Genomic DNA, 22,642 nt, shown 5'->3' on the forward strand with positions numbered 1-22,642 from the left:
TTGGAGGACCCTGTCCGTGCCAGGCGCTGGGCTGGGCTTTCCACTGATATTGTCGCATCTGCTTGAGCCAGGACTTTGCTGTGGGCCTGTCGGGCTTCAGAGCCTGTGGTCACCGTGGTGGAACACCACGTCTCAGGCAACATTGGAAGGAGTAAGCCTAATGGTTAGGGCACCGGAATGGGTGTTCTCCCATCCTGCCCACCTCTGCTAAGGCGGTATTCGTGATTATGCCCATTTAGAAGGTGGGGAGACCTGCACTCTGAGCGTTCAGGTCCTTCTGCTGAAGGCCACGCAGCTCACTGGAAGCAGAGCCAGGGCTTGCCTGACTCTAAGGCAGCGGGCTGTAGACACCGAGCTCTTTAGAGAGCCCACTGCTTCCACTAAGTGGCTTCTTGGGTGACGGCCATGCTAGGGCTGTACCTGGCTGGTGGAGAGGACAAACCGGTTGCTCATCAGGTATGTTTCATCCGTGAACATCTCGGGCAGTTCCTTGCACACTTCCCGAGCCAGCTCCCGCAGCCCCAGCAGGTGGTTGTCAATGGCCATCCCTGTTATGGCCTGGGTAGTTGGGGACAAAGAACAGGACATGAGACATGGGCTCCCCCTCCTCCCCTCCTCTCTAGTCCGAAATGCTAACGGGGACTAACTGCTCTCGCCTACCCAGTACTTGCTGCAGACCATGTGTGTGGGTGACCGCCCAGGACCGACCACTGTACTACACGGCCTTTGCTCCTTGGGCCCTTGTGCATTTCTACGTACACAGGATGAGCCAGAGCAGGTTGGGTTCTAACACAAGGATGCCTGAGTTAAAAGTCAGTGAGTCTGAGTCCTTCCAACAGCATGGTCCCTGCTGGCGTTCACTGTGTGTAACTACTCCGTGCTCTAAGTGGAAAGAGTGGGGCCGGCTGGGCCATCCCCAGTACCTTCTCAGGTAGGGCAGGAGTCTGGGCAGGAGCACGGGTGCTGGGCCCCATCCAAGCATGGGGAGGGGTGCCCCGGGCTGTCACTGACTCTCACCACAGACTCTCACCACAACCAACACTTCATACTCCAGCAGGAGCCCAAGGAATGAGGGGTAGAGAGCACTGAGGTCTGTTCCTGAGTCTTGGCTGCTGTTTCGTAGGCTCAGAATCAATTCAACTAAACTGGATTCGTAATCTAAGAATAATTTTGAGACAGGAACTAGACAGCTTAGCAGAGGCTCAGCTCACATTTTCAAGGGTTTTTGGATGAAGAAAGGGTTTTTCTTTTTGTCACAGGTATTTGAACTCTTATCAAAGGATAAGAGAGGGACTTTCCTGGCGGTCCAGTGGTTAAGACTTTGCCTTCCAATGCAGGGGGTGTGGGTTCAATCCCTGGTCGGGGAGCTAAGATCGCACATGCCTCGTGGCCAAAAAACCAAAACATAAAACAGAAGCAATATTGTAACTAATTCAATAAAGACTAAAAATGGTCCATATCAAAAAAATCTTTTAAAAAAAGGGGGGGGGTAAGAGAATAGCAGTGGAAGCAGTGGTAAGAGAATTTCTATGTAGGAGGAGCTCAGGGGTGGTGGTGGTGTGGCTGGAAGTGAGGCAGTGAGGCCAGGGCACTCATTCTTCATATTCCCCACTGGAGGCTGCATGTGTAGCATGCACATGGGTTTTGCTTGGATTACATGCTTATTTGGGGCAATTTGGGGGGCTGATGGAGACATGGGGGCCACATCTGGCCTCTCGTATTAACCTCTGGATCAACATCAGGGTAATTGTGAGTAACTTTTGGGGGTTTCATGGTTATGTAAGATGGCCACTTAGCTGTTAACGCCCCACATAGGAGGAAACCTCCCATCACAATGAACTTTGTTCAGGTTTACAAGTCACGTTTTGGAATTTGACAGCTGTTTTCTTTCAGTTGAGAATGAATGCATAAAGATGACTCAGAGGCCCCAGTCTCTCCAAATGCACCTAATTATGGGCTGAAAAGACATGTTATACAACCATCGCTCACTTTAGACGTGCCCCATTAGGACAGAGGGGAAGAACTGTGAGACAGACCAGCTATGAAGTAGATGCACTTTAAATTTCTCTGGTTGCCTCTGTTTAATGACTGATTTGTGTAGATCTATCAAAGCAGCTACTCTGTGCAGCAGCCAATCCACCCCTGTTTTCACCATCTCTGAAGTCACTGTAGCAACTGGGGTTGATTTAACAGGTTGTTTGGATCACAGCCATGAGTAGTAACGAGTAAAATGACTCAGCATTCAGTCTTTCGTTCATTCAAGGGATCTTAATTGAGTACCTACTATGTGCCTGAGCAGCTGCTAGAGAACAAAGCAGTCACAGACTCAGCCTCACGGAGGCTTAGGTGTGATGGGAGACAGATGTTAACCAACCATACAAATAAGCTTGTGATCAAAAACCGAGTAAATGCTAGGAAGGAAAAGCATAAGGTGCTGTGAGAGTATGTGATAGCGAGTCTGGACCACATTTGCTCCTTTCCCTGGAATTTCCTTTCTCCACTACCACTACCAAATATACTTGCCAGATATCTGGAGGTTTCCTGGCTTCCTCCCTCTGTCCCTTACCCTGCACGGCCAACCAGGTACCAGATTTACCCACAAAGCATCTTTATAGCTCTCCTCTTGCCATCCCTTGTCTCTTTTACTTAGTCGTTTTCCCCAACTTAAAATAGTTAAAACAACAGAAGCCTATGGCAATGCTTTGGAGGATATTTTTCTAAATTTTTTCATAAAAATTTAAATCATTATCAAAGTTGTATATTTATAGTTAAAAAAAAAAAACCCCAAGTAAGCCAAAGGCTTATGTCGCTTTGCCAGCACTGAGTCCCACTCCACAGAAGCAATCACTTGGAACCCTTTTAGTGACTGACTTTCTTAGTTCTAAACAACATGCTGAGACTGCCGTTACTGCATTTTTCAGTTTTCTTATTATAGAAGATGAAACTTTGGCTCTTTTATATCCCCACTCCCCAAATACACTTCTACTCTCCTATGCTCCCAAATAGAGTTACATTTGGACTCCTTGTTGCTTGATCAATATTCAGTGTTTACATGGTTATAATTATGCAGGTATTCACAGTTGAGTCCTGTAGTGTATTAGGATTAGATTTCCTTTCTTATTCAGTTTTTTGTTTTCCCTAGAAATGACAATTTGTAAATAATTAAATTATGATTTTCCCACTTGCTTACCTTTCTATATATCTGTAACTAATTGATTCCTAAACCCTTAGCTGGAAGTGTAAAACTTCCCTTAATACATTAAAATGTATCAGATAATTTATCAATTTAATTTCTCCTTTCACTTCTTGCTTCTCTGTGGACTGATTGTTCTCTGGGTCTGCTGAACAGCTGTCAACTTGGGATCTCCCTTTACTCTCATCCTCTTTCTCTACCTCTTTCTTGTGTTGAATCTTCTGATGTTTGAGCTTATGACTTCCCTTTTTGTGCTTTATTCTCTTACATTAGTGGTCTATATCCTCCAATAGTTTTACAAGAAAGAGAGCTTAATAAGTAAAAAATTTATGACCTTATCTGTATAAAATGTCTTTATTCTAGCTTCAAATTTGATAGTTTAGCTGGGTATAGAATATGCATTAAAAGTCATTTTCCCTCAGAATTTGAAGGCATTGTTTCACTATCTTCCACCTTCCAGTGATGTTAAGCCCAATTACGTTTTTATTCCTGATCTTTGTATTTGATTTTTTTTCCTCTCAGACTCTTTTTTTTTTCATACCAAGGAAATTGGACAACACTAAGGTCAAATGAGGAACTGAGGGGCTATCTGCTTCTCATATAGATCATCAGCGAATCCTCTTCTTTTCAGCTCCACATGCACTCCTACTTCTGGTGGAGCCTCCAACACCTGAGCCGTTCTGAGGTTCTGCAGTGCACTTCACTGGGCTCCTGGGTCTCCCTCACTGTTCGCTTGGGTTTCAGCTTTCTCTGGTCTGCTAAGTCAGATGCCATCTGTTCTACTTTCCAACTCTGGAACTTTGTTGTCATCTCCTTTCCCATTCTCTTTGCTCTAGTGTACTTATGGCTTAAAAAAACACCCCTTTGCTGATGTTCTTGAGGGTTTTAGAGGGAGTGACAGTAAACCCTTGTGTTCAGTTCACCATGTTTGATCAGAAGTTTGCATCTTCCTCTTCAACACCCCTTGCCCCTGCTCTACGTCAGTCCTTTTACCAGCTCCCCCTAAACATTATATAGGTCCCTAATTCTGTCTCTTGGCAGACCAGCCCACGCTCCAACCAGTCCTTCTACCTGGTCACCAGGGTAAGCTTTATGACAGGGAAATCCAGCATCATGAGCTTTCCTGCTTTTCTGTCCTTTGCAAGCTGCACACATGGAACTACTTGCTTTTCCTCCAATATGTCTTATTCTCTCAAGACTCTTTGCCTTTGCACATGCTGTTCCCTTCTGGGGCCATCCTTCCCTTCTATACCCACCTGACAAGCACTTCTTCATGCTTCAAGTCTCATATTAAGCACCACTTCCTCTGAAAAGTCTTCCTGGCTCTCCCAAGCAGAAGAAGGAGCTTGCTCCTCCATGTTCTCTGCTACTTCCTGAAGCATGTAAGGCCTCTTCTCCCAACTACACGGTACACTCCCCAAGCACAGGGCTTCATTTTTTATTTCCTAGTACCCAGGGCCTTGCCTGGCATAAAGCGGGAAAACAAAGGATACCCACTGAATACATGACAGTGAGCTTGATTTTCCCCAAACAGAACAAACACTTGGCTATTCCGATGAATCAGGGACCTAGCAACTGAATTACAGAAAAGCCTATATTGGCTAGTTCTAAAACCCAGATACGTGTTGTGCTTGCTTTCAAGTATATAGAGTGAAATCAGTCAACTCCTTTTCATAGATTATATGATCCTTCAAAGACTGTATCAGAATGATATGCAATTAATACATTGATCACCAGCCCAAGTAGTAGCTTATTCTCTGTTTGTATGCAAATGATAGCTTTGCAGTGCTAGAAAATATATTATTTCCCTAAACTAGGGAAACATTTCCCTTACAATTTCGATTTCACCATTAACTTTCAGCAAATTTTTTTTTTTATTCACAGGCAGTATAAATAAATACATGGAGAATAAGAAGACAAAACTAGTCCTGAGTGGGAATAAATACCGCCTCATCTGAGATTGTGCCAAGTGTGCAAACCACCACACATCTGACTCTCTTGTATAAATTGTAAAGTGCTATACATGTTGGTGCTATTATTATTGTTGTTGTTGTTGTTTCAAAGCCCATTCACTGTATTCTTGTAAAATCCGTGTAAAAACCAGGAATGGTGTGTTACCCAGGTTCTAACAATAAGAAAGAGGAAGCCCTGAGAGGTGAGGTGCCCTCACCAAGTCGCTGCACAGGTGGTGGCCCGGCTGTCACCCAGAGCCCATGCCGAGGCCCCAGGTCTGGGCACAGCCCACAGTCCTGAGCTGAGGCGAGGTCACTCACCATGACTGTGTACTCGGTCTGGGCTCGGATGGCATCCTTCAGGAGCAGTAGCTTCTCTGAATCCTGTAAATGGACCAGAGACACAGCGCATGGGGCTTTAAGAGGCTGCTCAGCGGCAGACAAGCTAAAGGAGCTGGTTGTCTCGGGGCCGAGAGGACAGGTGGTCCACAGCCGCCTCACTGGTCCCCCCTGAGACTCATCGGGCCAGCAGGACTTACCGGCACAGTGGCCGTGTGGTCAGTGATGGTTTTCACAAAATGCAGTGCCTCCAGAGTGGCTGATCGAATGTTGTCCACCCGTCCCTCGCGGAACCGACGGATGGACGCGCTCTCGTAGGTGGGCACGAGTCTCCTGTGGAGCCTGCACGGGATGCAGGAGGAATGGCAGACGGTGCTGCCTTCTCAGGGAGTCCTAAACGCTGAAATAGCCTTGGCTGCCCTTACTTTTACAATCCTGCCTTCGCTCTGCACAGTATTTCATTTTAACGCTAATAGAATTCTGGAGGAGATTCCCCAAAGATGAATGTCGGGGAGCCTCGGATACGAAATGCTGAGCACACTTTCCTGCGTGGGTGATACTGTGTGGATATAAAATAAGGAAGACGTGACTGGTAGTTTTTTTAAAGTCCCAGTCTGGTGGGAAACCTAGAGTTTTCTGTGAGATCCAATGAGTGTTTGATTAATAGCACAGCATGGACTAATTCATCATTCGCACTCTTGAGGGAATCCTGTTTTATTTAAAAACAATTCAAGCATGACCTATGGATCGAGGCAGGGAGGCGGCCTTAGTGGCCGTGGGTGTCAGCCGCTGCAGAGGCTCACCGTCCAGGGGCAGCAGGGCTTCCAAACAGACCCATGGGCACCAGGGCTGTGCCTCTCCTCCCTCACGTCTGTGACCAGAAGAGCAGTGGCTGCTGTCCCCACCAGCCAGAGCAAGTCTTTTCCCCTTGCACACCGGGCTGGCACATGCCCTTCTCACCAGTCAGGAAAGTTGTTGGTGTTGGGGTCAGGGAGGGGAAAGACACAGAACTCAGAGACGGGCAGTGACACCCCGAAGTCACACAGCAAGTTGGGGCCCTGTATCTTGGCCTCCTCGGGGCATGTCTCTCCCACCCTGGGTGAGCTCCAGGAGGAGGGAAGGCCAAGTCTGATTTGGCACAGTGCTTGGCACCATATGGCTTGCCAAGCAAATGGCATTTTTTGTACACTTATGTCTCATTTCTCCAAGACTCTGGCAGGGAGCTCATTTCCTGTATCTCTCTAGCCCCTGGGGGCAAATGCCATGCCGAGCACAAAAGTAGACGCCATCACTGGCTGGTCGCTGATCAACCCCAATTTAGGTAGCTTCCAGGTTTCTGCCGAATCTAGGAGCAGATTTAAAAAATATCTTTTTTGTTATAGCTGAAACTCTGAAGAATGCATTCCATGGGCAGCAGGTCATATTTTGCCTATTCAATGAGCCCAGGAGCCTCTGGCCACATCTATTCCTGGCCATGTCCAGTGACAGCAAAGATCCCTGGAGGGTGGAGTTGGGAGGCTCTATGCAGTGTCCACCAGCCCCTCTGGGCTTTGGATCTGAAGCTCTGAAGTGCTTGCCAGGGGGGTACCAGTGCAGCAGTGTCCCCAATTATGGCACCAGCAGGACACTGACCTCGTGGCCCATTTTAGCCAGATGCCATCTGAGTATCAGAACGGCATTGATTGCAGTTCCAGAGGCCAGGTCCTGCCGGCGAGGTCTCCATGTCCTGGCGATGAGCCCATCCTCGTGTGGGGTGACGTCAGCCTGACAGATGACAGAGTGGCTGCACTCCCTTCCTCATGAGTCACAGCCCCCTGCATGGGACACTGGGCTCTGGGATGCTGCCTGCTCGTTAGTGACACCTCCTTGCCCTGGCTTTCTCCAAGGTCGCTTTATGCCTCCCCTGGTTGCAAACCGAAAGCAGGTTCTGGTGGGGGCATAGTGCTATTTACCGCCCGTGCCAGTTTCTGAGCTGTTGCTTCTGCAACGCTGAAACCAACAGGGACCAGCCCTGTCTTGAGGAAGATCTATTTTGCATTTTACTTTTCGCCTCTTATAAAAGACCAGTTAGGCTCTCAACCCTGCCTTCAACCCTTACCTCCCTACGCTGCATCCCTTCCCCAGCACACAGCTACCATTATAGAGATTTGTCTAAACCACACACCTCACTGTGCCACCCTGGGCTAAAACTCCTGCAGTGTCTTCTCATGTCTGTGACAGTCCCTGATGCCTACTCTGTCCCAGGAGTGCAAGATACCCAGAACATCATGCCTGGGGGAGACAGTCTAGAAAACAAAGTCAGCAAATCAATGAACAAGGGAGTCCACATGAATAACGACTGCCATGAAGGAAAAAGAGCACAATATGCTGTGACAGAGAACTGGGTGGCAAGGGGCCCCGAGGTGGCCTCTGAGGGCTGACACCTGGGCTGAGACCTGAGCGGTGGGAAGGAGCTGGTATGTGAAGAGCAGTGGTGACAGGTGGGAGGGCAGAGGCAGAGCCAGAGCAAAGATCTGGAGGCAGAAGAGAGCTTGGGGGCAGGGCCCCAGGGAAGGCTGGTTCACAGGGAGCCTTTCAGGGAGCTGGACTTTGTTCTAAGCGTGAAGGGAAACATGGTAGGTGATAAAGACTGATTTGCATATTTCAAAGTTCATGCTTCATGAAGACAGGATTATAGGGGACAAGAGTGGAAGCAGAGATCCCCCCCCAGGGCATGCTACAGTTGACCAAGCACTAGATGATGGGGGCTTGGAAGGGGCCGACGGCAGTGGAGGTGAAGGGAAGAGGATGGAGGGTAGACATTTGGAGGAGAATTGACATGGGGATGAGAGGAATGAGAGACAGAGACAAATCAAGCCCCAAATCTTTGACTTGACCCCCTTGCCGGGGCGGGCAGGGTGGGGATGCTAGTTCCGTTTCCTTATCAAGGCCAGGAAACGTGGAGAGGAAGAGGTCACAATAATACAGGGACCCAGGTGGGCTGGGTGAGATCAGGAGGAGAAGCAGCCTCCCTACCTGACGTCCTCATCCCCTGCCTGGCCCTTGTGAGTTCTGCGTTCCTTCCCTGTGAGCTCTGTGCCCCTGGGCCATCGCTCGCCAGCTTCTTGACTGCAATATCCTTCTTTTCATTTCTGAGGTTGGACTCATGCTTTGAAACCCAGTTAGGTGACACCTCCTTCCATGCAGCTTGCCCTGATCATACCGCCATCCTCTAGGCCCACAGAAAGTCATCTCTCCCTCCAAGATGCTTCTAGGCTCTAGAGTAGCTTGTCAGTCAGCCCACCTTGGCAGGCTGTGCTTACCTATAGAAGGCCAGCTGGAGGGCCACCTGAATAAAAGCATCGGGGCTGCACTTCTGCTGCTTAATGAATGTTTTCCCATAGTCGTCAAATTTATAAACGATGAAGTCGAGATTCTTTACTATTCTGTGGAAGAAAAAGAAAAGATGCATTCATCACATGCAAAATAGAATGCACTCACCACAGGGTCTAACGAAGTTTCTCCATCCTGGTCTACGTCCCAGCACGCTAGATATCCAGTGCACTGTCAGAGACAGGCCTTGACGTTTGGAAGTGGCAGAAGGCACGCCAAGCAGGGTGACTCTGAGCTAAAGCTGAGGCTTGGCTGGGCAGTGGCCCTGCTCTGGGGGTAGGGGAGGTGGGCCTGGCTGCAGGGAAGGACACGGAAGCACGAGGGACATTTGCATGGGCAGGGAGAACACTGCCTACAAAGTCCTAAAAATTCATTGCCCACAGAAGAAGGCCTGAAAGAGGCCATGCATCTGATCTGTTTGGGAAGGTGTGTCCAGCATCCCTATGGACTCTTTTGGCATCCCGGCCATCCTGCCAGACCTGCAAATCCCCTATGTCCAGGGAAAAGCCCGTTTCTCTGATGGCTGCAAGCAGCATCTCCTCGCTGAGACTCGTCCCTGTTGTGCTATGGAAGAAAGGCCTGGAGCCTGGCCGCTGGTCACGGTCACCACAGCAAGAGCTGCTCATCTGGGCTTTGCTGGTGACTGAAAACTCATTTTACCCAGAAAGTGCTGCTGAGCCTCCCCGGACATGCGTAGGTCTTTGCTGCTCACGAATCGTTGTCAGAGCAGCAGGAAGAGTCCCTGAGTCCACACTGAGACCTTTCAGCGCTGGTCTCCCCCCACGCCCACCCTCACATATTGACCAGTCTCCTCCTTCACAGTGAGTCTGGGGTCCGGGCTGACTGCTGCCTGAAGCGACGTCCAGCAAGGTCCTCACCACCCGTCCACCAGCCGCGGGTGTGTGTGTGTGCACGCAGAGCCCTGGGTGGGCAGCCCTGACCCCCCTCCCACACTCCCTCAGGATTTGCTGTCCCTGCCTGCCTTGCCTTGAATTATTTCTCCAGCCATGTGAGCTCAGCTCTCGGTGGGCCATGCCAGGCTCCGGGGACCCATCAGGACTCGGAGAGGGCCCAGTGCTCACGGGAACTCACTGCTCAGTCGGGCCTGTTGACCCACTGTCCCCCAGCAGGCTGAGCTTAGTGTCACCACAGACACCTGGGAACCTCTTGTCCAAGCCCTGGCCATCAGATCTTACCTGCCTTCCATGGCAGCTCAAGACCCCCCTCAGCTCCTCCTGCTTCCCCACCCACAGGCCTCTCTTGGCTTTTCTGGTCCTCCAGAAAGGGAAGCTGGGGGTCTCGGGACCGCGTGACACCTGCTTGAATCCCTGAAAGTAAACGGGCTCCTTCCTCGGCCCAGGGCTCACCAGCCCACCAGTTCACTCTCCTAGCAGCCTGTGTGTCCCAAGAACAGCCCTGTAGAGTTGAGATATGAGCACCGCTTTACAGATGAACACCTGAGGCCTCTCCTCCTCCCCGTGGAAAGCCATTCAACCTCCCCAGCAGCTCGCTGTGGACTCATCCTCCCCAGCCCTCGGCCTCTGAGCCTGGCCACGTTCTGTCCTGCTCACCTGTGCTATTCCCACAGTCTACTCGCTGGCTCCCCGAAACCCCATGCACAAAATCCTCCGGGGGGGGGGGGCTTCCCTGGTGGCGCAGTGGTTGAGAGTCTTCCTGCCAATGCAGGGGACACGGGTTCGAGCCCTGGTCTGGGAAGATCCCACATGCCGCGGAGCGGCTGGGCCCGTGAGCCACGACTACTGAGCATGCGCATCTGGAGCCTGTGCTCCGCAACAAGAGAAGCCGCGATGGTGAGAGGCCCGCGCACCGTGATGAAGAGTGGCCCCCGCTTGCCGCAACTACAGAAAGCCCTCGCACAGAAACGAAGACCCAGCACAGCCAAAAAAAAAAAAAAAAAAAAAAAAAAATCCTCCAGGGGCTCCTCACTGCTGCAGGACGGCTTCCAGCCCCCATAACATAAGGACATGAAGCTCTTCACAATGTGACCCTGACTTCCCTTTATTGCCCCAACTCTGGCCATTCTCTCACTTGCTGGCCTCCAAACCAGCCTGATCTCTTATGAACCTATCTCTCCCCCAGCTGCTGGTACCACGAACTCCTAGTCATCCTTCAAGGCCCAACTCTGTAAAGCCCTCGCTCAACATCCTGGCAGAACCCAGCTCCCGTGTCCTCTGTGTGTTCAGGTTCGAATGCCTCTCTCTGGTTTTGGGGCTGATAGCATCTGATATTTTTGTGTTGGGGGTCTACTTCCTCCACTAAAGTATGGAGGGCAGGCCCCGTGGCACATTGCTCTCTGTGTCCCCAGAGCCCTACCAGAGGCCTGGTACACATCAGAGCTCTACACATGTTTGATGAATGAATGAATGAAAGAATGAATCAATGTACTCATGCTCACTTATTGAATGAGGGAATGAACGACCAAAGTCCAGATCTAGTTGCCATCCCGTGGCTCCCAGCACACCTTGCCACTGTCAGCGAGGGCTCGCATCCATCCCTGGTCCTCCTGCCTAGGTCCCGTTAGGGCCAGCATGGCCCTTGGGAAAAAAGGCCCCTTGTCAAGTTGCAGTGTAAATTCAAGCAAATTGAAATAGCTTGGATTCAAATGACCTATTCAAACCAGTTGTTTATGACTCCCCTGAAAGCAGAGGATGATTTCCCCGCCTTGACTCTGCTCAGTCAGGTGAAACCTGCAGAAAAAAATAGCTCCACGTTTGCATTTTATGGAAATGATGGATTCTTCAGCAAGGTTATTTCCCCAAGAGTTATAACTCCCCTTTAGTTTGCTTACATTTCCATGAGGGGGTGGGCGGAGGCAGGTGAGAGGAGGCAGAGGGGCTGGGGTCTTTGGAAGCTTCCAGGGTGCCTTGGCAGCTGGTGGGGCGGGGGCATTGTAGGATGACCCCCGGAGCATCACCCCCAAAGACCTGGGATTCTCCTTACTGTTGAAGTTTTTCTGCCGAGGAGGCTAAGAGGCCTTGAATTTCCGGGGAACATTTCCACCTCAGTCTCCTGGGTGCTGGGAGCTCGCTGACCGAGTCGGCTCGGACCATCTTCTTGCTGGTCTTCACCCTGCAGGACAAAGGGGTGACCTCCTGTGGCCCGCAAGCTGGGGGGCTGCGGGCAGCTTGTTTCTTTGTGCTGCAGTCATCTTAGCTGGTGGAGTTTGATTTGCCCCCCAAACCATGAAAGAGCTGAACAGACTGAAGCTCAGAGAGGCCACCTAAATTAGTGAGTGGCAGAGCTAAGATTCCATCCGGTTCCACCTGACTCCAAAGCCCAGTATTTCTTTCCACGTTTTCCATTTGACCACGCTACACCACTAACTCTTAAAAAACACTCGGGGACAAATGGAACAAGCAAATTGTGTTGTTCTGTTTACGAGGGCAGGTTTGGGTTTTCAGTGATCCTGAAGAGTTCCTAAATCATGGAAGAACTTATAGATTCAGGGAGAAGATCCTAGAAGGAGAGAATGAACAAAATTGTGAATGGAGGAAGGAACCTGGTGTGTTTAAGGGACACAGAAGTACTCAGTCTGTCCAGGATGGGAGTTGGAGAGAGAGACCCAGGCCAAGGGAAAGGAAAGAGGTGCAGCTCAGAGACCTCTCCTCTGTCCTGGGTCAACAGCAGGCTTAGCCCTGACTCTGGACAAGCAAGACATCGACTTGGACTTCCCTGGACCAAAGCAGATGTTCCTTTAAAGCTGAGAATTCTTGGCCAAGCCTTGCCCTAACTGCCCCTAACCTGTTGCTCAGTCTGCCCCTTCTGTCCATGACCGATAAAGCATATGATGCCTTGTTCAGGTTGGTTTTCAAATTCATCTTTTGCTAAGACACTTTCCAGACTAGCGTGGCCCCCCAGCGGCCGCCCACATTTAGCTTGGCGGCTGCTTGGCAGTCTGGCTTTGCCTCCTCTGGCTGCTCGGGAGGGGCTCTGCTCCCAGACTCACATGTGCTTGAGCAGATGCTCCGTGCACTGCACCAGGACGATGCCGTCGAATGGGGAGTGTTCGCACACCACGCCACACGTGCCGTCTCGTCCCACCACAAACTGCAATAGGAAAGAGAAGTGAGTGGACCTCTGGGACAGTCAATATTTCAAACCAGCCCCTGGGCCCCAGGTCAGGAACCCTGCATTCTCCCTCTGCCCCCACCTCTCAGGGGGAAACTCTCCTCTAGGGACACCAAAGCACATCACTTCCTGAAAAGAACGCTGCATGCAATTGCCATGGCCTGACAGTATGGGAGCCTCAAGACAGCTCTAAACTGTATGATCTCCTTCCCAGAAATGCCCCAGGCAGTGAAGGTGGAGCCCAAAGCTCCCCGGCTCAAGTAGCCCAGCGATTCCTAAGAGCTCACTCCGAGGCTGTGCACACCCTCCTCAGGTCCTGGGCAAGCTCCTTCGGCTCCTGTTAGCCCTGTTTCCCCTTCACGGTACACATCAGGGCCACCATCCTGGTCTGCTTTGTGTGATTATGTGTCTGATGGACCCTGTGTGTTTGGCCACCACTGATATTATCCCCAGGATCGCCCCATAGTAGGTGCTTAATAATTTTGTTACATGAGTAATGAAAGATAATGATCCATTTGGGATGGTGTGCAGATTCCTAGGGAGAAATAAAATATCCCTTGATGGGAGTGAAAGAAAGGTGTACGAAAGATGCCCCATTAACTGCTGCCTGGGCTTCAAGTCAGGGACCCTGATTCCAGTTCTGCGGTTGCCGCCTGCCAGCTGGGAGAGCTTTGACAAGACACTTCAACTCTCTGGCTTCAGTTTGCTCTCATTTAAAATGGATCCAATAAGGCCCAGTTCACCGGATCGATGTGAGGCTTAGAGAGAAGGCATGTGAAAGGCCCACGGGAACTGTGAAGATTACTTATGATTTTTATGACTATACAGAGGCTGGATTTAGTTGACTTGGAAAAGGGACATACTCAGTATGTACAAAAGGACTAGGAGAAAATAGTGAGAAGAATGAAATCTGATTCTTAAAGCATAACCCGAATAAAGTGGGGCTGCCTTGAGGTCCACCTCAGCACAGCATCACACTCAAGAGGTACTAGCCTGTCATCCATAAGCAAACAAACCAACAAGCAAACAAATAAATAAGCTGCTGAAATCTTTATGAGACCTTCCAGGGAACTGTGGCACAGCACACCTCTGAGCTGTCTCCCTGTCTCCTCCAATCTCATAGCTGCCCGAATCTTTTCTCCCATTCTTCAAGCAAACACACTTCCCACAGAGTTTCTCTCAAGATTCATCCCTTGCAGGCTCTTTTCTCTTTCCCTTTGTGTCCCCTGCCTTTCTGTCCTGAGACTCGCTCTTGAACTTTTCAGTTCACGTTCATGGAGCCTGTCTGGCTTTTCCAGCTCCCCTGATAATCTGTCCTGCCTGCAAAAGAGCCCAGAGGTGGGCACGGTCATCCACGTGAGGCAGGAGGGGAGGGCTGTGCCCACTCACACATTAGTGCTTTTGTGTCCCTGTCGCTAAAAGAAAGGGAGGAAAATGTTACCTTTTAAAAACCACTACCAAGGCTTACTATGTTTCAGATCCTGTACATCCATTGTATCATTTCAATCCCACAGCTGCTCCATGAAAGATTACAAGCCATTAGCACCACTGGTGGAGGCTAAATAGCCAGCGCAGCAGGGAGAGAACTCAGCAGAAATAGAATCAATATGCAAACCAATAAAAAGGATAACCTGCAGAATGTAGGGGACAGAGAGGGAGAAAAACAAGAGGCGACCTAGAAATGCTTACCAGTGTGAGTGATGCTAAATCAAAACGGAAAGATGGTTGTGTGCTACTTAATATGGTCACTGTGAAAGTGCGGGGGCTTTACAAATAAGATTAGATTCAGGATCGGCGTGCTGGGGTAAAAGAATGGGGGACGGGAATGAATGGCCCAATCTTCATCCTCATCTGTGTGAGTATTTTTCTCCAGGCCAAAGTGAATGTCTTGTTTCTGGGCTGATGTCATGTGAATGAAAAATATATGAACAGGGACTTCCCTGGTTGCGCAGTGGTTAAGAATCTGCCTGCCGATGCAGGGGACACGGGTTCGAGCCCTGGTCCAGGAAGATCCCACATGCCGCGGAGCAACTAAGCCCATGCGCCACAACTACTGAGCATGCGCTCTAGAGCCCACGAGCCACAACTAGTGAAGTCCATGCGCCTAGAACCCGTGCTCCGCAACAAGTGACGCCACCGCAATGAGAAGCCCGCGCACCGCAATGAAGAGTAGCCCCTGCTCGCTGCAACTAGAGAAAAGCCCACACACAGCAACGAAGACCCAACACAGCCAAAAATAAAAATAAATTTAAAAAGTATATATATGAATGGTTTTGTTTCATTTTATGACTTTTCTTCTGTGGAGATGCTGGGCTACCCTACTCCTCAGGGATGAAGGGAGGTGTATTGAAATGGCCAGGCCAGGGTGACGGAAATTCAGAAAAGCTGACATCTTCAGGCATCAGACATGATTCTTTTTTTTTTTAAATTGGAGTATAGTTGCTTTACAATATTGTGTTAGTTCCTGCTGTACAGAGAAGTGAATCAGCTACGTGTATACCTATAGCCCCTCTTTTTTTGGATTTCCTTCCCATTTAGGTCACCACAGAGCACGGAGTAGTTTCCTGTGCTGTACAGTAGGTTCTCATTAGTTATCTGTTTTATGCATAGTAGTGTATATATGTCAGTCCCAATCTCCCAATTCATCCCACCCTCCCTTTCCCTCCCTTGGTGTCCATATGTTTGTTCTCTACGTCTGTGTCTCTATTTCTGCTTTGCAGATAGGTCCATCTGTACCATTTTTCTAGATTCCACATATATGCATTAATACACGATATTTGTTTTTTTCTTTCTGACTTACTTCACTTTGTACGACAGTCTCTAGGTCTATCCACGTCTGTACAAATGACCCAATTTCGTTTCTTTTTATGGCTGAGTAATATTCCATTGTATATATCAGCGGTCCCCAACCTTTTGGGGACTGGTTTCGTGGAAGACAATTTTTCCATGGACTGGGGGAGAGGGGGATGGTTCAGGCGGTAATGGGAGCGATGGGGAGCAGCAGAAGAAGCTTTGCTCGCTCCCCCGCCGCTCGCCTCCTGCTGTGCAGTCCGATTCTTTTTTTTTTTTTTAATTTATTTATTTATTTATTTTTGGCTGTGTTGGGTCTTCGTTTCTGCACGAGGGCTTTCTCTAGTTGTGGCAAGTGGGGGCCACTCTTTATCACGGTGCGCGGGCCTCTCACTATTGCGGCCTCTCTTGTTGCGGAGCACAGGCTCCAGACACGCAGGCTCAGTAGTTGTGGCTCACGGGCCCAGTTGCTCCGCGGCATGTGGGATCTTGCCAGACCAGGGCTCGAACCCGTGTCCCCTGCATTGGCAGGCAGATTCTCAACCGCTGTGCCACCAGGGAAGCCCAGCCCGATTCTTAACAGACCGCAGCCCGACACCGGTCCATGGCCTGACACCCTAGTATATATGTATCACATCTTCTTTATCCATTCATCTGTTGATGGGCATTTAGGTTGCTTCCATGTCCTGGCTATTGTAAATAGTGCTGCAATGAACATTGGGGTGCATGTGTCTTTTTGAATTGTGGTTTTCTCAGGGTATATGCCCAGTAGTGGGATTGCTAGATCATAAGGCAGCTCTATTTTTAGTTTTTTAAGGAGCCTCCATACTGTTCTTCATAGTGACTGTATCAATTTGCATTCCCACCAACAGTGCAAGAGGGTTCCCTTTTCTCCACACCCTCTCTAGCATTTATTGTTTGTAGATTTTTTGTTGATGGCCATTCTGACTGGTGTGAGGTGATACCTTGTTGTAGTATTGATTTGCATTTCTCTAATAATTGGTGGTGTTGAGCATCTTTTCATGTGCCTTCTTGCTGAATGTGTTGAGGATTTGTTTGATGGGAGCCCCTGGTATGCCCCCACCTTACAGTGTGTGATGGGAGATGGGGAATGAGCCCCAGGTCTGACCCAGAGGCCCCCTAGGCTGGGCTGCAGGAAGGTTAGGGGGTTGGAGCTGGGTTTGGCCACTTGCTCCTGAGAAGAGTTCTGGCCAGTCCAGGGCCTGACACCAATGGCACATCTCCTCCGCTCCCTCGGCCCCAGATGCAGCCTCCTGGGCAGCAGAGGCCAGCAAGAGAGCCTGCTGGATGTGAGCGTGAGGCGGCTCCGGCCACTGGCCCTGCCAGGGGGAGGCTTACCTGCAGGGACTTGTCGTACCAGCGGTTGGCCCCATTCTTGCTGCAGCCTCCGCCGTGGAGGAGCTGGAGTGCCCTGTTGGTGTCGCTGAGCTCCATGCCTCCCGGGGCATCCAGGCACACCAGGCAGATGCAGCGCTCGATCATATCCAGAGAGTCCCTGTTGGTGGAGTCTGCAGGGCAGGCAAGCACGGCCTTACTTAGCACCTGCCCTGCCCCGGGCCTGGGGTCCCCTCTGCAGAGCCCCACATGCCACAGGCGGACACACGTATGGACACCCAGATCTTGAGCCAGGCCTGAGTCCCCCACCACCCCAGGGGGTGGGCCGGGAAGTCAGCCTGACTGTCCTGAGCTTCTGTGCTAACCCCAGGGACCAGCTCACCCTCAGGGTCCCTGCAAGAGTCCTGCCCTTCAGCTGTAGCCAGTTCTGCCCCCAGATGTGTGGTCACTGGTTCTTCCTGCCAGGATGAAAAGGGGTGGTGTGGGACCTTCCCCGTAAACGTTAGACCCTCAGGCCAGCCTGTGCCAGAGAAGGAGCTCCAATTCCCCCATCCAACGGCATCCTCCACTCACACCTGCGGGCCACATCTGGCACATAAGCAAGTTCATTTGTCCTGAACTATGATTTTCAAACATCAGTTGCCAAAAAATTTTAATTAGTCAATTTCACATGAAAATCAGATGTAAGGGAGTGAGGATGTTGCTCTCCCAGCCCCCTCCCACCACCATCACCCCAGCTGTTGTTTCCACGCAGAGGGTAAGTGGAAGGGCCAGGTTGCCCCTTAACCTATATCCAGATGAGATCATTGGGGCAGTCTCAGGCACATAGAACTCATCTAAAAGTCACTGAGTTGCAGGAGACACGTCACCAAGGGAGCCTGACTTCTCCATGGAGGACACTGGGTATGGAGTTCCTCCCGGAATAGAGCTGGGCCGGCCAGATGGGCTGCTCCAGGCAGCTTCCTCCAATAGGCACAGGAAGATTCACAAAGCCTGCCCAGTGGGACCTGACTGTGTGCTGCTGTGTATCCCTTCTCCCAATCAGGAGTCTTTACTGTGGTGACAGTATTCTTTCTCCACCATCCCACACAGGGTGTGTGGGCATCAGGACCCGATGGCGAGGGCTGCACATCACCCAGACCTCCTGACCTCTGAGCTGGATGAGGTGCAGGGTTACACCCTTCCCCCAGCCCCAGTGTGTTCTATGCATGAGAAGATGGAGTGCCTGTTATTTGGAAGCAAAGGCGCATTATGTGGCATATTCCGATATCCATACCCCCTTTAGTCATCGAACACCTGGTTTTTAACTTGGCACAGGGACGAGCAGAACTACAGCTACATTTCCTGGCTTCTCTTACAGCTGGGGGAAATCATGTGTTCAATTCTGCCAACAAAATCTAGAAACACTATATGACAGCTTCCAAGAAACCTCCTTAAATACAACTAGCACATGCTCTTTGCCCTTCTTTCCACCTTCCTCCATCCTGCTGCTTGGAACACAGGTGTGATGGCCAGAGCTCTAGCCTCCGTTTTGGGCCAGGAGGCTGTGGGCCACAACCTCGGGGTGAGATGGAAGAATCCTAGCCACCTATCAGCTCTGGAGGGCTCAGTTCTGGTATACGTGAGAGAGAGAGGAAGAGAGAGAGAAATCTCTATTTTTTTTAAGCCACTATTATTTTGGGTTTTCAGTCACGTGTGGCCAAATCTAATACTAACTTATACAGTCTGGTTACACTGGATTCACATCTTCACACTGCAGGAATTACCTGGAGCTGAGAAGCTGCACCCTTGGTTTGCCCCAGTCCTCTCTCATTTATTTAACCCTCTTGTCCCTGCAGGTATTTAAGTACAAGATCCCTGTCCAGAATGCTATTCTCTGGGTCAGAGAGAAACACTCTGGGGGCTGAAGATCCCTCCAAGAAGGCAGTCGAGCTCCCTCCCAGCTCCCTCCTGTCTCAGCATTGACGCAGACCCTTGGGCGGCCCTGGTCCTGGGTGCTGGCCCTGCTCTTTCCTGCAGTCAGCTCTGCGCCCCTCGATTCTGAGCCTGGACACGCAGCCCTCTGCTTCTGCAGCCACAAGCTCCTCTCCCTTCCTGCCCCTCCCACTGGAACCCCAGGGACTGCTGAATCAGAACTTCTCTTTTCAGAGCCCTCACCCCCACCGTAGTCCCCAGCTCTGGAGCCTTCTTTCCTTCCAGAGCCTGAAGCCAAGAAATATACCCACCGTGTGTCATAGTCGTCTGGATTCTGCCTTCCTGAAGTCCAAGGAATGTGTGGGAGCAGGTACGGCTTCCACACCCTCAGGCTCAGGTCTCCCCGTGCTGTTCACCAGCCGGGTCCTGCCCATGGGTTGAGCTAGGCACAGCAGCACCTTCCCCAGCCAGTGGGAGGCTGATTACACAGCTGACGCTGCCAGTGAGGACCACAGCCGGACTCTGCCCATCCTTTCCTCTGTCCAGTTAGGGGCCTGGAACGGCCATCGAGAAAGTCCTGTCTGCTCCTCCCTCCTCTTGGCCTCACCCCAGGCTCTCTGGGCTGTTTCCCTTCCTGGCATAGGCAGCCTCGAGTGAGGCAATCCCTGAGACCCTCCCCTGGGTCTCCTCGACACCTGCTGGGCACACAGATGCTAAGGCCACCTGTGCAGTCCCCGCAGTGCAGTGCCAGGGTGATTTCTCCAGGTTCATGAGCGGGGTCCACACACGTCCTCGAGTGACAGGAGTCTGCAGTCCCCACTATCCCCTTCCTCCCTCCTCTTGCAAATCCTGGGGGAAGGAGATGTCTCTCAGAGGAGACCTTCTACTCTGGGAACGAGGCTAACCAGCAAGCCAGCCCATCCTCGGCCCTTCCTTCCCCGCTTCCTGTCTAGAATATGGATTTGGGGGGCACTGGGAGCTCAGGATCCCTCCTGACTCCTATGGGTCCAGGATGACTCATCACCTTCCACGTGGCCTCTTGGACTTTCCTGCCTCATCTGATCCACTTCAAGGTTTTGGGCCATGCCCTGGGGACCGAACGGCAAACGAGACACCATTGTGGTGGGGGTGGGCTGGGGGGTGGAGAACTCCCCTCCCCCCTTCCTTAAGTGTGATACAGTCGCCACGTCACCCTCTTCGACCTGAAACAACTTCTACGGCCCACAGGGAAGGATCCAAACTTCTCAACATGGCTCCTGAGCTCCACTGCTCGCATCTGCTGCCCCTCCGGGTCGCCTTCCCTGAATCCCTGCATGGACCTCACAGGAGCCTCCTGTCACTCCCGGTCACCTGCGCACATTCATCCCCTCACCGTCACGCAGGCTGCCCCCTGGATGGGGGCCCTTCTCCTTCTCTGCCTATCAAAGCTCTACTCGTCAAATCCTCCCAAGCTCCCTAACCCTCTCATGGTACTGACCCTGCGCCCGGTGTGGGTGGGAGCAGCCCAGAGAGCCCCTGCCCTCCAGGACGCCCCACACCGGGAACAAGCTGGCTTGGCTGCCTGCTCAGGGCCGATGAGGACCCTCTGCTTTCTCCACCAGGCCGGCCTCACACGGAACCTGAGCCCAGTGCTGGACCAGCCACCTCAATAACCGCCACCTCCTACCGCACTGTGCATGACCCTACAGTGCGTGACCCTGTCGCGCCCCAAACCCCTGTCACCGACAGTCCAGCTCCAGGAGCCCTGATCTGGCCCCCTCTTCCCATGCCTTTGAGCTCACAGAGAGCAGGGCCTGGGTCCCCAGCCCAGGTGGGCACAGGAAAGTGTCCATGGCTGGCAATGGACTTGAGTGTGCATGGATAGGTGAGGCTGAGATCTGTGGGCACAGCTCAGAGAGGGAGCTCAGAGGAGCCCAGCTAGCCCCTTGAAAGTCAGGAAACTACTACCTTTGGGGCATGGAGCTTCATGGGATGGAAGGGACGGGGGAGAGATGGAGACAGGAAAGGGATTCCTCACTCTCTGCAAAGCTTCCCACCCTGCCCCCCTCTGCTCCTGTAGGAGTCCCTGCCGATGGCCATGGTGCCTGGCCCTGCACTGTGTGCTATTCTGGGGGTCCTTTGGGATCAGGGTGGCTGGGGACTTCAAAGCATGGGAGGCCTTGGCTAGGCCTGGGTCTGATTCAAATAGGTGGAGAGGAAGGGAGATAACAGTGCTGGAAAAGGCTCTGAGGCTAGGCAGTAGACACCCAGGTTTGTGGGTGGAGCTTGTCAGTGATGCCTAGCCGCTTGGGGTGGGCCTGGGCCTGGGGACCATGGGCAGCCCCGATGTTACACACGTTGGCCCATGTCTCAGTGAGCTCTGAGAGCCCAGGCTTGGTATTTGCCTATGAAACAGCCCCAAGGCCAGTGTGGAGTGGGCAGGCTGCAGCTCCCCAGGAAACCCACGGCAGGCCTGTCCATCTCGGAGGCTGGGGAGCAGGTCTGATGCAGCCTCTGTGCAGAAGAGTGGGAGTCTGGCACACTCCTTCCCAGCCGGGTGACTGGAGGCTGGCAGCGAAAAAGGACAGCTCCCTGGGCATCAGTGCCGCAGCCACCTCCAGGCAGGAGAGAGGGACCCCTGAGGAGGGGCTGAACTATCACCACTGCATGCAGGTTGAGCAGGGCCCCGGAGCGCAGCACCAGCCAAGAGGAACTGGGTCCTAGCTCATTAGACAGAGTGAAATGGGAGCAGGACAGCAGAGCTGGGATGCCAGGTCGCCTTGCAAATGAACTCCCTGCATACAAGCAGCTGATCGGTCAAATGCTGACAAGTTTATCGTGTAAGGCAGAAAATGAACTACACCCAAACTCATCCACTATGACTCTGGCCCAAACGTGATGGAAACACGGGGCAGTGGGCTGGAGGCACACGGCAGGAGCCATTTGTCTTGTGACATCCTCATCGAGCACACGGAGGCTCTCTTAATGTGGTAAATCAATCTTCCTCAAGGAGCCCCTGCTTAATAGGTAGAAGTCGGAGTTGAGTAATAGGAGGAGCTGCCACCCATGCCTGGGGAGTTGACAGCTTCAGCGATGCAGAAATTCCAGAGGCCATGAGGCCTTGGAGGGCCCTGGAGCTTCTGTTAGAGGTTGAAAGCAGCCAGACTGTGACTAAGGTGAGCAAAGATAAAATGAACACAGCACCTCTGCCTCTAGAGGGCTGCAGACCCCTCAGGTGCTGCTCCCCAACACACCCACCTGTGCACACGCACACACACAGACAGACCACAGCCCTCTGGGATCTATTCCCTGGGAATAGATAGTCTGGGAGATGGAGGCACTGGGTTCCTTCTCAGACACTTAGAGCTTCTAAATATTAGTCAGTCACATCTGAGCATCTTTCCTCCCCAGATAAAGGAATCATAGCTCCTTTTGGGAGGGAAGTCTGCCATCACATCTGTCAAATTCTTCTCTACTCTATGGCTTATGGGGTGATCTTTATACTCCCAGCCCCTAGAGGCTATGAGGAGGCCGACAAAAGTATGTCCAAGCTATATTCTATCTACAAGAAACTCACATCAAATATAATGATATAGGTTGGATGAAAGGAAATGGAAAAGGACATATCCAGCAAATATTAATGAAAAGAAAGCAGGAG

At 51.4% G+C, this 22,642-nt stretch overlaps 1 protein-coding gene across 1 annotated transcript in view; it reads right to left on the minus strand.

Annotated features, from left to right (window-relative positions):
- CHAT (choline O-acetyltransferase) overlaps window positions 1-22,642 on the minus strand; it is a 53,010-nt gene that overhangs the window by 7,026 nt on the left and 23,342 nt on the right. The window contains exons 7-13 of the mRNA XM_082424913.1: window positions 17,095-17,264; window positions 12,824-12,924; window positions 11,818-11,946; window positions 8,787-8,909; window positions 5,685-5,826; window positions 5,467-5,529; window positions 421-558 (exon numbers count right to left, since the gene is read on the minus strand). Of these exons, the coding sequence (XP_082281039.1) occupies window positions 421-558; window positions 5,467-5,529; window positions 5,685-5,826; window positions 8,787-8,909; window positions 11,818-11,946; window positions 12,824-12,924; window positions 17,095-17,264 (866 nt within the window). The remainder of the gene's footprint in view (window positions 1-420; window positions 559-5,466; window positions 5,530-5,684; window positions 5,827-8,786; window positions 8,910-11,817; window positions 11,947-12,823; window positions 12,925-17,094; window positions 17,265-22,642) is intronic.

The sequence above is a fragment of the Balaenoptera physalus genome (genome assembly GCF_965194825.1).
Source record: "Balaenoptera physalus genome assembly, chromosome: 14".
In the NCBI taxonomy this organism is placed as follows: Eukaryota; Metazoa; Chordata; class Mammalia; order Artiodactyla; family Balaenopteridae; genus Balaenoptera; species Balaenoptera physalus.